This window comes from Delphinus delphis, chromosome 1 (genome assembly GCF_949987515.2).
Source record: "Delphinus delphis chromosome 1, mDelDel1.2, whole genome shotgun sequence".
In the NCBI taxonomy this organism is placed as follows: Eukaryota; Metazoa; Chordata; class Mammalia; order Artiodactyla; family Delphinidae; genus Delphinus; species Delphinus delphis.
The window spans coordinates 99,570,584-99,584,333 of NC_082683.1; the positions used below are offsets into that span (position 1 = coordinate 99,570,584).

The 13,750-nt window shown below is 37.5% G+C and overlaps 2 protein-coding genes and 1 long non-coding RNA gene across 7 annotated transcripts in view; 1 reads left to right on the forward strand and 2 right to left on the reverse strand.

Annotated features, from left to right (window-relative positions):
- Positions 1–6,240, reverse strand: part of PHTF1 (putative homeodomain transcription factor 1) — a 71,219-nt gene extending 64,979 nt beyond the window's left edge. For 3 of the 4 annotated variants that reach the window (XR_009521520.1, XR_009521519.1, XM_060027525.1), the window contains exons 1-3: positions 5,743–6,240; positions 5,361–5,435; positions 4,672–4,728 (exon numbers count right to left, since the gene is read on the reverse strand). Coding sequence is in view for 1 of the 4 variants with exons in the window: in XM_060027525.1 (XP_059883508.1) it covers positions 4,672–4,728; positions 5,361–5,405 (102 nt within the window). In the remaining 3 variants the exon portion in view is untranslated. Of the gene's footprint in view, positions 1–4,671; positions 4,729–5,360; positions 5,436–5,742 lie in introns of those variants that run through there. The other variant, XR_009521521.1, reaches the window with a different exon arrangement.
- Positions 6,241–6,338: 98 nt separating this feature from the next.
- Positions 6,339–10,393, forward strand: LOC132435374 (uncharacterized). 2 transcript variants are annotated; one of them, XR_009521523.1, is made up of 3 exons: positions 6,339–6,464; positions 7,519–7,564; positions 10,261–10,393. It is a non-coding gene; the product is annotated as an uncharacterized lncRNA (long non-coding RNA). The 2 variants fall into 2 exon arrangements; XR_009521524.1 differs by having other exon boundaries at positions 10,271–10,387.
- The window catches only part of RSBN1 (round spermatid basic protein 1), a 42,636-nt gene continuing 37,193 nt past the window's right edge, over positions 8,308–13,750 (reverse strand). Inside the window, exons 6-7 of the mRNA XM_060027539.1 lie at positions 13,570–13,678; positions 8,308–12,928 (exon numbers count right to left, since the gene is read on the reverse strand). Of these exons, the coding sequence (XP_059883522.1) occupies positions 12,455–12,928; positions 13,570–13,678 (583 nt within the window). The 3' untranslated portion in view covers positions 8,308–12,454. The remainder of the gene's footprint in view (positions 12,929–13,569; positions 13,679–13,750) is intronic.

Consider the following 13,750-nt stretch of genomic DNA (forward strand, 5'->3'; position numbering starts at 1 on the left):
TTCATCTATTTTTTTAGATTCCACATATAAGTGAAATCATAGAGTATTTGTCTTTCTCCGTCTGACTTAGTTCACTTAGAATAATATCCTCTAAGGCCATCCATGTTGCTGCAAACAACAAGATTTCATGCTTTTATGGCTGAGTAATATTCCATTGTATATAGATACCACATCCTCTTTATCCATTCATCTGTTGATGGGCACTTAGGTTGCTTCCATATCTTGCCTATTGTAAATAATACTGCAATGAACATAGGGGTGCATATGTCTTTTCTAATTAGTGTTTTTGTTTTCTTCAGATAAATAACCAGCGGTAGAATTGCTGGATCATATGGTAGTTCTATTTTTAACTTTTTGAGGAATCTTCATACTGTTTTCCATAATGGCTGCACCAATTTACATTCCCACCAATAGTGCAAAAGGGTTCCCTTTTCTCCACATTCTCACCAATGCTTGTAATTTGTTCTGCCAGGTGTGAGGTGATATTTCATTGTGGTTTGGATTTGTATTTCCCTGATGATTAGTATGTTGAGCATCTTTTCATGTGCCCACTGGCCATCTGTATGTCTTCTTTGGAAAAATGTCTATTCAGGTCCTCTGCCCATTTTTTAATTGGGTTGTTTGGCTTTTTTGATGTTGAGTTGTATGAATTTTTTGTATATTTTGAATATTAACCCCTTATTGGATATTCCATTTGCAAATATCTTCTCCCATTCAGTAGGCAGTCTTTTCATTTTATTGATAGTTTCCTTCGCTGTGCAAAAGTCTTTTAGTTTGACATAGTCCTATTTGTTTATTTTTGTTTTTGTTTCCCTTGACTGAAGAGACATATCCAAAAATATTACTATGACCAATGTCAAAGAGCGCACAACCTATGTTTTCTTCTAGAAGTTTTACAGCTTCAGGTCTTACATTTAAAATTTTTAATCTATTTTGAATTTATTTTTGTGCATCATGTGAGAGAGTAGTCCAGTTTGATTTTTTTGCATGTAGTTTTCCAGCTTTTCCAACAGCATTTCTGAAGAGGCTGTCCTTTCCCTACTGTATATTCTCGCCTCCTTTGTTGTAGATTAATTGCCCATATAATACACTGCCCATTTCTGGGTGGTCTATTCTGTTCCACTGATCTATGTGTCTGTTTTTGTGCAAATACCATACTGTTTGGATTACTGTAGCTTTGTAGTACAGTTATGACAAATTTTCTTGTGCTGTCTTTGTCTGGCTTTGGAATCAGGGTAATACTGGTCTCAAAAAATGAGCTGGGAAGCATACTTCCTCCTCTGCTTTCTGAAAGAGTTTTTGTCAGATAAGTATATTTGTTCTTGACCTAATTAACTGCTATTCATCCTTCAGATCTCACTTGAAGCATCAGTTCTTCAGGGAAGGCTTCTCTGACCTCCTTGACTAGGTCCATTTCCCTGTTATAATAGCTTGCAAATAGTAGCTCTCCTTCTTAGCATTTATCACAAAGTAATTTTTATTCATTAGTAGGATTAACTTTATTATTGTTTGTCTCCCACTTTATCATAAGCTCCAAAAAATGTTGAGTGTTTCTGCTCATCATTATATAGATATAGTGCCCATCCTACTGCCTGACACATGGTAGGTAAGTGCTCAACAAATATTTGTTAAATGAAGAATACATGAACACTGTTTTAGGTTTTTTTGTTTTTTGGGGTTTTTTTTTTGGCTGTGCTGGGTCTTCGTTGCTGTGCGCGGGCTTTCTCTAGTCGCAGTGAGCAGGGGCTACTCTTCCTTGCAGTGTGCAGGTTTCTCATTGCGGTGGCTTCTCTTGTTGTGGAGCACAGGCCCTAGAGCACACAGGCTTCAGTAGTTGCGGTGCGTGCGCTCAGTAGTTGTGGCGCACGGGCTCTAGAGTGCAGGCTCAGTAGTTGTGGCGCATGGGTTTCATTGTTCCAGGGCATGTGGGATCTTCTCCAACCAGGGATCGAACCCGTGTCCCCCACATGGGCAGGCGGATTATTAACCACTGCGCCACCAGGGAAGTCTCTGTTTTAGTTTTATTTTTGATATTTCTTCCCCTTCTTTACTTTGACTTATTATTGTTTTATTTCTCAGATTCCTCGTATGTTAACTTGAATCATTGTAACTCTTTCTTCCTAGTCAATCTAGACATTTTTTGTTAATATAGACATTTAGAGTGATATAATTTCATCAAGTATTATTTTGGAAGCATTCTACAAATTTTGTTATATCTACGTTTTTATTTCTATCCTTCAAAAAAACAGATATGATGTGTCCCCTCTACTTAAAAACAATACAAATTTTTTCATTTTATATAGTACAGTATCTAAAGTTCTTAGTAAAGCAGTCAGCTCAGCTCTAAACTGATTTATGACCTATCATCTCATCTGCTTACCTTATACCCCAACCGGATTGGGCTACTTATCTTCCCTTATACAAGCGTTGTACTTCTGTGCTCAGCACCAAGCAAAATGTCTTAAACATAGTAGCTCAGTAAATGTTTGTAGAACAGTTCCTACCACTTTTCATGATCCAAGTTAAGATTTTTTTAATTTATATTTTTTATAATTTTGAATTATATTTTTATTATGTAATTTCTAATTTTATTGTATTGTGATCTGATGTTAATATTGTTATTCATTTTGTTTTTTTAATTTTCTTTCCTTTTCTTTTTAAATTTGTTTTCAAAAACATGTATATTTGTGTAATCTGTTTTAAATTGCATTAAATACTTCTTTGTGTCCTATACTTTGGTCAGCTTCCATCTAAGACTTAAACATACTTAAAAAGATAACTTGGCTTTTCTCCCACTACCATTAGACTGTAAAATTCATGAAGGTAAGAACCATGTGTGTCTTGTTGACTGTATCCTTCGCACCTGGGAGGCCTTGGTACATTAACTCAGTAAATTTTTAGAGTTCTCTTTAATTTTATTCTTTCCACTGCTAAATTAAAAAGTATACATTAAGGAGGTATTAGATAGATTACCTTTTGAGAAAACAATGAATAAAAATATACATAATAGTTGGAGTTTAATCAAATACAGAAACACTGAGTTCCTAGTATGACTCAGAATGTTCTAAGAGTGGGATACAAATGCAATGCCTGCCCTTGAGGTCCATGAAAACACACAGGTTAACAAGTAACACAGGAGATGGTGTACCAAAAGGAAGGTATGTATAAAATGGCATGGAAATAAGGGTTGAGGAAATATTTAAATTGGGTACGGGAAGGAGGTAGGTAATGAAATTCTATAGCAGGAAGTAAAATCCTTTTAAGGATAAATAAACCAAAACCCAGACAAACTACAGTGCTTGTTCAAGATCACAAGGCTAGACAGAGGTCACAAAAGGAGATCCAATGCCCAGTTCTGTGCTCTTTCCATTACACCAGACTTACTACTACCCATACTTTTCAGAGCTCACAAAAGAATAACAGGACAGGATTTAGAGAGTTACAAAATAAAATTGGGGGATTTATTCATCCTAATCCCATCTCCTATTAATATAAAACGTCAAGGACTGTACAAAATTATGAAAAGCTAGCCAAGTAGCATGCAGTTCAAACAACTTTCTAATTGAGTGGCTTACAAAAAGAATTTGCCCTAAAAGTATTTCACCCGAGATTTAAACATCCCAGTCCAATCAATCTGACTTGGAGATAAATAGAACTATTAAGTTGTATTACACCCATACATACATTTTTTTTTAATGTTAATAGAGGGTCTATGGAAAAATCTTTAAAAAAGAAAGGTCCAAAAACAAAAATCTGCCAGCCATTATTCAGTACTTTCCAAGGAGGTAAGACCCTGGAATCTGTAGATCTAAGTATTAATGTCAATAGAGAGACATTCTGTAAGGGCAGGATGCTCTTTAGGATTTTCCCCATCTCTCAAGACTAGGCAATTACATTTGGCTACCAAGCAACCTTTCCATGACTAATTTGCATCCCCCCCCAAACATGTTGATCCCACAACCTTGATTTTGGAACATTAGATTATTTAACCCTCCCCTCCCCTATTATAAATTAATAACCTGGCATTCTGAATTACACATCAATTTTTGGTTGCCTGGCTAGCATGCAATAACTCCAAGAATCTGCTCAGTTCCAAAAGCAGTGTAGAAAAAAGTTTAAGAACCTGAAATACTTAGGCCCATACTCTAAACCAGTAATTGAAAAAGAGATTCAGGCAACAAATGGATTTCATTTGACTTGCAGGGAAGAAAAAGAGGAAGAGGAGATAGGGGAGGAGGGGGGAGGAGAGGGAGGGGGAGAATAGGAAGTAGAGGGGGGAAGGAGGAGGAGGAGATGCTCTAAAAAACCTGGATATTTCACATAAAAATGCATATTCACAGCTTCTCTTGAGAACCCTGAAGCTGTGGCAATACTGGGCCTGTGTTACCACAACTAACTCTACCGCCAGAGTTAGCCATAGCCCCATTTATATGGGACATTTGCTTTCAAATTCATCATAGACCAACCACCCCTTTCTATTTCCCTGATACAGAGGCCAAATGTCAATTGTCATTTATCATCCCATTTGCAATGTTGTTTTCATTATTCACTTCAAAGAACAAAGAACGCCATATTTGGTGGATAAGTGCAGAATTTTTAAAAAGTAAATACAATTCACTCTTCATATTAAAGCAGTAAAACAAAGCGAAAAAACCAAAGAAATCAATTTACCTTAATCTGAGTCTGTTCGATTGACTTTTCCCATATCTGCTGATCATATGCTCCAATCTGAAATAGGAAGCAGGCTATTTAAGTGATGCAAAGGAAATCCTTTTATTTCGGTCAAGTCTCACAAAAGTCATGAAACTATTAAGTATCCATATGATACCTGGGAAATTTCTGTGCTTCTCTGAGGCTAGAATAAATTATTATTTCCTAGGACTATTTCCTTCAAAATTCAAGTTAGCTGGATCTAAAAGTAAGTTGAAAAGCAATGTCCAAAATATTTCAAATTAAATATCACCTTAAAAGATACTTCCACTTAAGAAAAACATCAGTAGGAAACTAGAGAAATAAAAGGTAATGGACAGCTCATTAAAATTGACAGTACCAATCTGAGCTGTGCAGATAAAGTTTTATGCCTGAAAAAGCAGCAGTTTGATTAGAAGCAAACTCTCAAAGCATTGCTGTGACACTGTGAATGCAGCCTGGAGATGGGAGGTTGAAAATCTTATTCGGGGACCTAGAACTGAGTTCAAAAGACCTAATGACCTTGTCCATCAGTTTTTCCATTTATGTTGAGAGATATCATGTAAGAATACCTGCACTACCAAGCTCAGGGAAAACTAACATGATAGGTATTCTTTGTGGGACCTTTTTGCAGGAAGCATGCTTTACAAATAAAAATACATTGATATTACCTTCTTTTGGTACCACGATATAGCATCTCTCTCATTTGAGGCCATCTGTGTCTCCAGCCAGAGAATGGGATTTCACTGAAAATGAAGGAAAACCAGTCAGTGAGTCCAGTTGCTGAAAGGTACTCTCCCAGTTTGGGTAGAACTCAGAAAACGCTTCTCTCAGCCTCTCCATGCGCTGCTGACCGTCTCGTTCCCCTGCTGTTTGCCAGGAAAAAAAACAAAAGCATACCAAAAACAACTCTGGCGCAGTGGCGACCGGAGAAGCCTCTCTGCGATATTTTGTGCGAGTGTGTTCAGGGATGCAGGGAACTGGGAGAGGAGGGGAGGTCGCTGGAGTTGACCTGCACCCCACCTCCTCCGCTCCCAGGAGTCCTGCTCTCACCTGGTGCACGCTGCCCCGCAGTCCGGTGGCCGGGACCTTCCTCCTCAGTGGCCCCGGCCCGGCCATGAGGCCGGGGGCGAGGCGGCGGGCCAGGCAGGCCTCATCTTCCCCCCGAGGCGGAGACGCCGTCTGGGCCGTTACCATGGAGACTGCGGAGGCCGCCCCAGCCTCGGAGGCAGCCGGCCGCCCAGCGCCCAGAGGAGGGCAGTCTGTTGCCAGAGAGCCGGCGCCCTCCAAGCCCGACCTATAGGGTCATCGGACAGACCCTAAAATAAGCAAAGAATGAGCTAGGAAAGGAGGGGGATAGAAAGTGAAGGCGGTATTAGCTAGGCTGCCAGTCGCTACGGCAACGGCAAACGGCTTTGTTCCGCTGAAAAAAGTCAAGTGCAGAGGTCCCAAGGCCCGGGTAGCAGCTGCTTCGGGGCGGCGGGCACGCGTCCTCGCTAGGCCGGGCCTGGAAGGGCCGTGACTCAGCCGGCCGAGAGCTAGGCAACAGCAGCTCCGCAGACCACGGCGCAGCGGGGCCGCGGCTTCCGCTTTCCGTGTTTCGCTGTGAAGTTGGCTCCGCCCCCGGCCCGGGGCCTTCCCGCCGAGCCTCCGCCAGGCTTCGGGACCGAGGGGCTGGGGAGCTACACGGAGATCAAGGCCAAGAGCAGCTCCCCCAGATCACCTTTCAGGTCACTTTCTCACAAATGACTTTCCCAGCGCTTCATCTAAAGGAGGTCGGTCCAGATATTCCAATAGTTCCCCGTTCATTTCTTTGCAACGCTTATCTTTCCTTGTGTTTTCTGTTTCTTTGTGCTTCATTATATCCTATCGGTCTTCCTCAATGGGCTGGAGACTCCATGAGGTCAGAGACTAGGGCCTGGCAGGAGCCTGGCACACAGGTTCTCAACCTTTGCTTAATGAACGAATGTTTTCATGAATTTATGCCGTCCTGGGACGAAAGTCCTGGCAGGCTGCGCCTTATTAATTCCTTTCCTCTCCCGTCCCTCAGCAGCTCTGGGACTTAAGCCTTCTGGGTGCTCAAGGGTAAAGGAAGAAGAGGGCCAAGGCTTGGGGGGCAGGTTCCAGGACACTTTCCCAAATTAGGGTAGGGGAAGGTAGCGGCGGGAAGAACTGTTTCTAGGTTAAAAATTCAAGCAGGCTGATAGAGGTCAGGAGAAAGGAACGGTAGCGACCTCAAATGAATATTTAAAGATACATTAAGAAGGTTTTAAGCCTCTTTCCTCCTCTATACTTTTGTGGCCATTACTGGAACACCCCTAACGGCCATTCTCACCTCACTTGAAGCAATGACCTTGCTTGCCCAGCATTGTAGCATTTGGGTCAGTTAAAGCTAATGAGATAACGATTAGACCACTGCAGAAAGCCTAAATGCAGTTCTAAATGTTTTACATCATTATTTTTGATTATCTACCAAATCGACATAAGGTGGAAGTTATTATCCCCGTTTTACCGATGAGGAAAATCGACTAAGATAAAAGTAACTCCCATAGAACTAATTTAAAATTATTTCACCCAGGCTTGATTTTTATATTCCACACATTGGCAGTGGTTTCCTTTCTGCTTTTGCTTCTTGACAGCTTTTCCCATCCTTAGAGCTGAACATGACAATTCTGTTTGGTTTCAACACAAATGGCTGACTTTAAAACACACACACACACACAAAAACAAAAACAACACTGGAAAAATGAAAAAGTCATTTTTTGTATATCTAAATATTTGCTTTAAGACGTAAATAACACTAATTAAACATTTTACTTCATTGCTTAGCACACAAAGAGGCCTTGGGGGGAGTTCCTGGAAGAACTGAAATCAGGTAAGGCTCTCACTGAGCAAAGTGTGGGCTTTGAACCCAGAACTGCATTCAAATCCCTGCTCCCACTAAAAGCTATGTGATTTCGGGTAATTTATTCAACCTAACAAGCCTGTTTTCTCACCTGTATTATGGAGATTGTATTGTTACCTTCCTACTCAAGGCTGTGAGAATTAAATGAACTACCTTCATAAAAAGTACCTGGCCCTCAACAGTTACTCAAAAAACATTCGTTCCTTCCCTCTTCCTTTCCTAATCATAAACAAGAGCTATCAGTGCTTAGGACAGGTACCTCAATTAAAGAGTTCACACAAATAAAAACTGATGAGGAAAAAATCCAGTGAGTTATGTCACTTAATACATCAATGGTATCTGAAACGTCTATAAACCACCTTCATTAACTAACACTGTATGCATGTACTTTCAAAAATATCGGCATCCCCAGAACAAAAATTTAAGATTATTCTCATAGGGATAAATCAATTTATGCAGCGAGGAGTTAACTGCCACAAATGCCAAGCATAGTTTTTCTTCTTCCCTCAAACTAACTGCCTCTCAATATGGATGAAATTTTCCCCCAGTATCTATGAACTTTCTTTAGGAAAGTCAAGATTTTCTAATTTTGTAATCTCTAATAGTAAAAAATAATAGGGGACAGAGAAGGGAGGGACAAATACTTTAAAAACAGGTTCCAGGTAGCTAGAATTCACATGTGCTATTCATTTTGTCATGAAACATCAGTAAAGGACAAATCAGACTTTGTTTATTAAAAAAATACTTTACAGGAAAAAAAAAACTCTATGCATTCCATTGTCCTATTTTACAAAGAAATAGCTTAACAATTTAACACACTTAGACAGCTACAAAAAAGCACTGTGTTAAAAGGATTATTATTCACACAAATTTAGATTTAAGACTATTCATTAAAAACCTTTTTAAAACACTCATTAATGTCAATAAACAAACTAAGGCCACAAAACGCAAATAGTCCGCCAGGCAAATTATACATTTCATCTATATGCAAAGACCTCTTAGATAAATTAAAGCCACAGGAAAAAAAGTCTTAGCTGCCAATCAAAATGGAGTTTAGTCACAGAAAACACTATTACATGAAAATTTACAACATGTGATAGAAGTAGTACATTAAGTATTTCTTTAGAGAGAATTGAAAAGTGCTATATTAAGAGACAGTGGTCTCAACTACATGCACAAGTGAATCCTAAAAGATGTATGAAGAAAATGGAAGGCCATAATATTTATGGAGAGATACTTGCTTTTAAAGCAACAAACTTTCAGGATGAGGATAGGTCCCTTATGTGCTAAAGAAAAACATCTGTCTTGTACATTTCCTCTACTTACTGCATGACCAATAAATACAGCTACAACCTGTTTTTTAAAAAATAATACTTAGCAGAAATATGAACCTCTGGCATGTACTAGTGAAAGTTTTTTTTAAAAAACTTGTAGCAATGATAAAACAGATTTACAGACACAAACTCAATTATTCTAAAGATATAAATGCAAATAAATTTTTAATGGCAAATATAGATGAAAATAAATGATCTAATAATGAACTAATAATAATAAAGAATACATGCACTAAGGGGTTTTTTGAATTTTGGTATCTTGTTCCTAAATTAGCTTTCATTCTAGACAATAATTATAGAGGGAAAGGCAATAAGCAAAAGTTTCTCCAGTCATTAAGCATGAACTTTATGCCTATTAAGACTGATGCAAGACACCTTTTCCTAAGGTTTAGTAAATAATTTTATATGATAAGCCCCGTTTTCCCCCTACAAGAGCTTTTAATATTAGTCTACTGTAATTCCAACTATCTCTAAGGGGAAAGGGTACCTTTCAAAAGTCTTTAAATTCAAAATAATAAAGTACCAGTGAAACAAATTCTAAGTACTAAATTAGCAAATTAAAAGTACAATTAAGCCTAGGAATTCATTTTTAAAGAGTTAAAAACTTTGGAGGGGAAAGAAATATGTAGTTTTTATTATTATTGCTTTATGAATTTGGGATACTTCATAATCCTACTCCTAGTGTATCTTGGTAATTATAGAATGACTTCTGGGGCAGGGGGAAGACTTTTCTCCTGATTAGTGAATACCATAAAATCGTTCTAGTTACTAAGTTTACTCATTTACTGGGTCCTTTCCATAAGCACATTTAAAAAATATCCCTCTGCTCCACAAAATACTAAAACTTATAGCCACATTCTGCAAGTAATCTCAAAGAGCTGGCACAACAGGTAACATACCAAAAAAGGAAGATCAGCTTACATTTCAGTTACAACTTCACTGCCATCACTACTTTACAAGTCAGAAGACGCCAGATTGTTCCATGCCTCACTCCACCAAACCAAATAATTTAATGATTTTAGAAAAGTTGCTATCATTTGTATCACTAAACTAGGATACGGCTTTAAAGAAGTAAGAAACTCAAAACTTGCGCTTTTATATTCATCAGTCTTTAAAGCATGCTATTAAAATCTAATACTCACATAAGACATTCAGTTTCCAGATACATTACTAGCTAAATGTTTCTCTCTCAGTTCTATTGCAATTCTAACATACAATGAATTTATTAGTACATGATTTTAAACATTTTTATACTCTTTTAATATATGTTATATTGGAGTTGAGGGTAGAATGTTTTATAAAAAGAAAATGGGGATTTGCTTTTGATTGTAGGTCTTTGCAGATCCGCTGGTTCCTGAGTGATTATACACAGTGATGGCTGTCAGGAGACAGTCTCCTTGTTTATTAGCAATGACCAGCTTAGATGACAGATGGCATCTGCTGGATGGCAAGTGGGAGATGGGGAAATCGGATCTTGGAAGACAAGAAAAAAAATTAAAAGTTTTTGCTTTAACAACCTTGTTCTTCATGATTATTTTAAAAAGCAAATGTTGCCTGAGAAGAATTTTACTTTGCACAGCCTGGTAAAGCTCTATGAAATTCTTCTGGACAGAAAAACAAAAATAAGAAATAACCCAAACCCACATACTTTGTGATTAACCCCTTCCCCCTAAAATAACAAAATAACAAAAAACACCCTCAAAGGCAGGTCCCTTAAAAATTAGCCTTGATAAACCAGAATTTACCCTAAAATTTATACCCAAGATTTTAAAACACCCCTGCAATAATCACATTACTGTTCATACCATTCTAATTACCTTATTTACAAAGATAACTAAAACCAACATCATTTCCAATTCATAAATGGTTTACATTGAAATGTTTCTCTATTTGTCTTCATCCTTTTTAACAGAGAATACATACATATACATATATATAAGGAATAATACAGATTCTAACTAATCACTGCAGTATTTGCTGATGGTTACTTTTCTATCGGTTTACACAGTGACCTCTATACTTTGCTAATATGCATTTAACTACACAACAATATTGCACAAAGTAATATTTATATAAGATTTAACCTATTTCAGAATATTTTAGAGAAAATTCATATTTGATATTTCAAAAGATGCAGCTAAGTTTTCATGGTGACAGACATAATAAAGCAGCATCTTTTTTTGCCTATGTTAATGTAAATATTCCAAATCTCAACCTCCAGAAAAAAAAAATCTCCAAATTGCACTATAACCAGGTAGATACAAGAATCTGGTCTTAGGTGTGGGGAGTACTCTTCCTTTAATAAACAAAAGGCCTATTGTATTATTAACTAAGAGAAAGTGAAATGTGTATCCCATTAACATTCTAAAATAATAGAAAGTTAAGACTACACTAGCTATATGAACTGTGCCTGTTCGAAAAAAAATGGTTAAATACTCAGGCACTAATAAGGATTAGGCTACCTGAAACTCTAGGATGAAGTCTAGTGCCATATTCTTTATTAGACAGTAGCAACACAGAGTAATAATAAATAAACCCAGGTATTCACCAGTTGAAACTCTGAACTGAAGTATCTCAACAGATCTTTATGATGAAGAGGTTGATGCCAAGTGACAAAAATAGTTTTTCCTAAGTTTCATGCACAAAATATGGCAGCCTCATCTGAAAGATAGGTATCATTCTCTAAGTTTGATACTCGTGATCAGTTTAGGAAGCAAAAGTATCCACACAGAATGTGAGGATGCTAGGAAGCAGAACAATAGAGTATCATGTCAACATTATCTATTTTACCCGAAATATCTTCCACAGTTACCATGTATTCTAGAAGAGATTAATGAACCATGGAGAATGAATGACCAAGGACTATTCATCTTTAGATATTTTTAATTGAAATATCCACTGGGCTTTAAATAACAGATACAAAAAAAGACAGTTTGGATCAGAAAGTGCTGTGCTTTCTCTTTTGTCAAGAAATCAGAGAGCCACTGAATTCCTTAGAAACTATCTGTTCTTTATGGTTGGAACTAAATAACTGACTTGCCCATGTACAAGATGCAGGAATTGTTTCCTGCGACCTATGCCATTTTTTACTGTAGAAACTGAATCTGTGCCATAAAAGCACAAGTACTAAACCATAAATCTGATCTTCTATCATAAAAACAGCAAATATGGCAAGAGACAAGGCAAGATAAAATGAAAGGAAGTGAATTATTTACCAAATAAGAATCTGTTATTCCAGAGAATTCTCATTTTGATTTGAAGAAGAGATTGAATTGTTACCTCACACCTTAAAACAGAAAGTAGCAGCAGACCCACTATTACATACTGTACTAACGGGATAAGATACAACTCTTAACTTTGCATAATCTGTGTAAAAAAGATATGCTTGACATTTGTGGAATGTCATTTCTCTTTATAGAATTATAGGCAAGATTTCTCCAATAAAACTTAACTTAAGCCAGTTATAAAACTATAACTTCACATCAAAATTTAAAAAAGTTAAAAAATGTGTTTGAATATGTACATATCACACAGGAGTGCTTGAATGTTCCTGTAGATTGTGTTGCTGGTCAGAGTCCAGTCTACTTTCCACCTTTAAAACTGGAATAGGCTGAGTCATCTGATCTTGCTGTAGATTAAGTTCAGATGAAGGTGGGAAGGACGATGAAGCAGTTGTCAAAAGTTGCATCTCTGTGCATGTTTCCTCAGATTCAGTTTTTATTCTCACACACTGGGAGTCAACTTCTAATTCTCTCTTTCCAGTTAAATCATAGTCCACGTTAGAGCTGCTTTCTGTGTTTTGAGAGGCTTCCACAACAGGGTGGTACTGTTTAAGCCTTATATGCCAGGCTAAGCTGCACACTGCTGACACTGTTTTGAACTGATGAATGACATTTCTAGGGATGAAGTAGATATCATTGTCGCACAGCTGAATTCTAGCATAACGAATGCCTTCCCGCCTCATTTGGTTTAGTTTCGCTTCATCCACCCACTGCACACACTGAAGAGAGGAAAAAAGTTGCATGAGATTTTAAAGTAAAATATGTAAAGATGCAGTCAAATAAAACATTATAATTAGCACAGGAGAACAGTAGGATCAAATTAAAGCTAAACAACACTGTATGATATACAACTTTCTAAAATTTCCTACAATTCTTGAGACACATTTTTCCTCATATTTTACTACATTTCTAGTAAAAAAGTACAGGTTAAAATTAGGATGGCCTAGGGAATCATTTAAGTAAGTATTTCAAAATGCAACTAAATATCAATATTCTTTGACCCACATAAGGGCAACATTTGTCTGCTCCTTCAGTGTCTTTCAACCTTTTGCAGGTGAGGACACGCAGGGCAATGGGATTAACAGCTGAGACTGCTCATGGCCAGAACTGAGTTATCCTGGGCCCTCTGACCATCCCAGGCCCACCTGGCATCCCAAAGACTGAAGGATCTTAAGCATTCTGCTTGGGAAGCTCCGTTTCAATGATTTTCAACACCCTCCACAAACAGCCTTTAATAGTAATAAAATTAAATTCACTATCCCATGTATCCAACTATAAGATAAAATGCAAAATTAAATAGGTACGGATACTTATTTCCAAAATCTCACTCAAAGAGAAATAAAAAAGCAAACGTTATTACCTGGGAAACTGGAGGTTCATGAAGGTCCAACTGAAGTCTCTGTACAACATCAGTAAAATCCTCAGCATGAAAACAAATCACATCTTTGGTTATGCGAGGTTGGTCACTCCTAAGATTAACAAAATTAAGCTTTAGAAACAAGCATCTCATAATGGAAAAAGGTGACAAATTTCAATCTTCC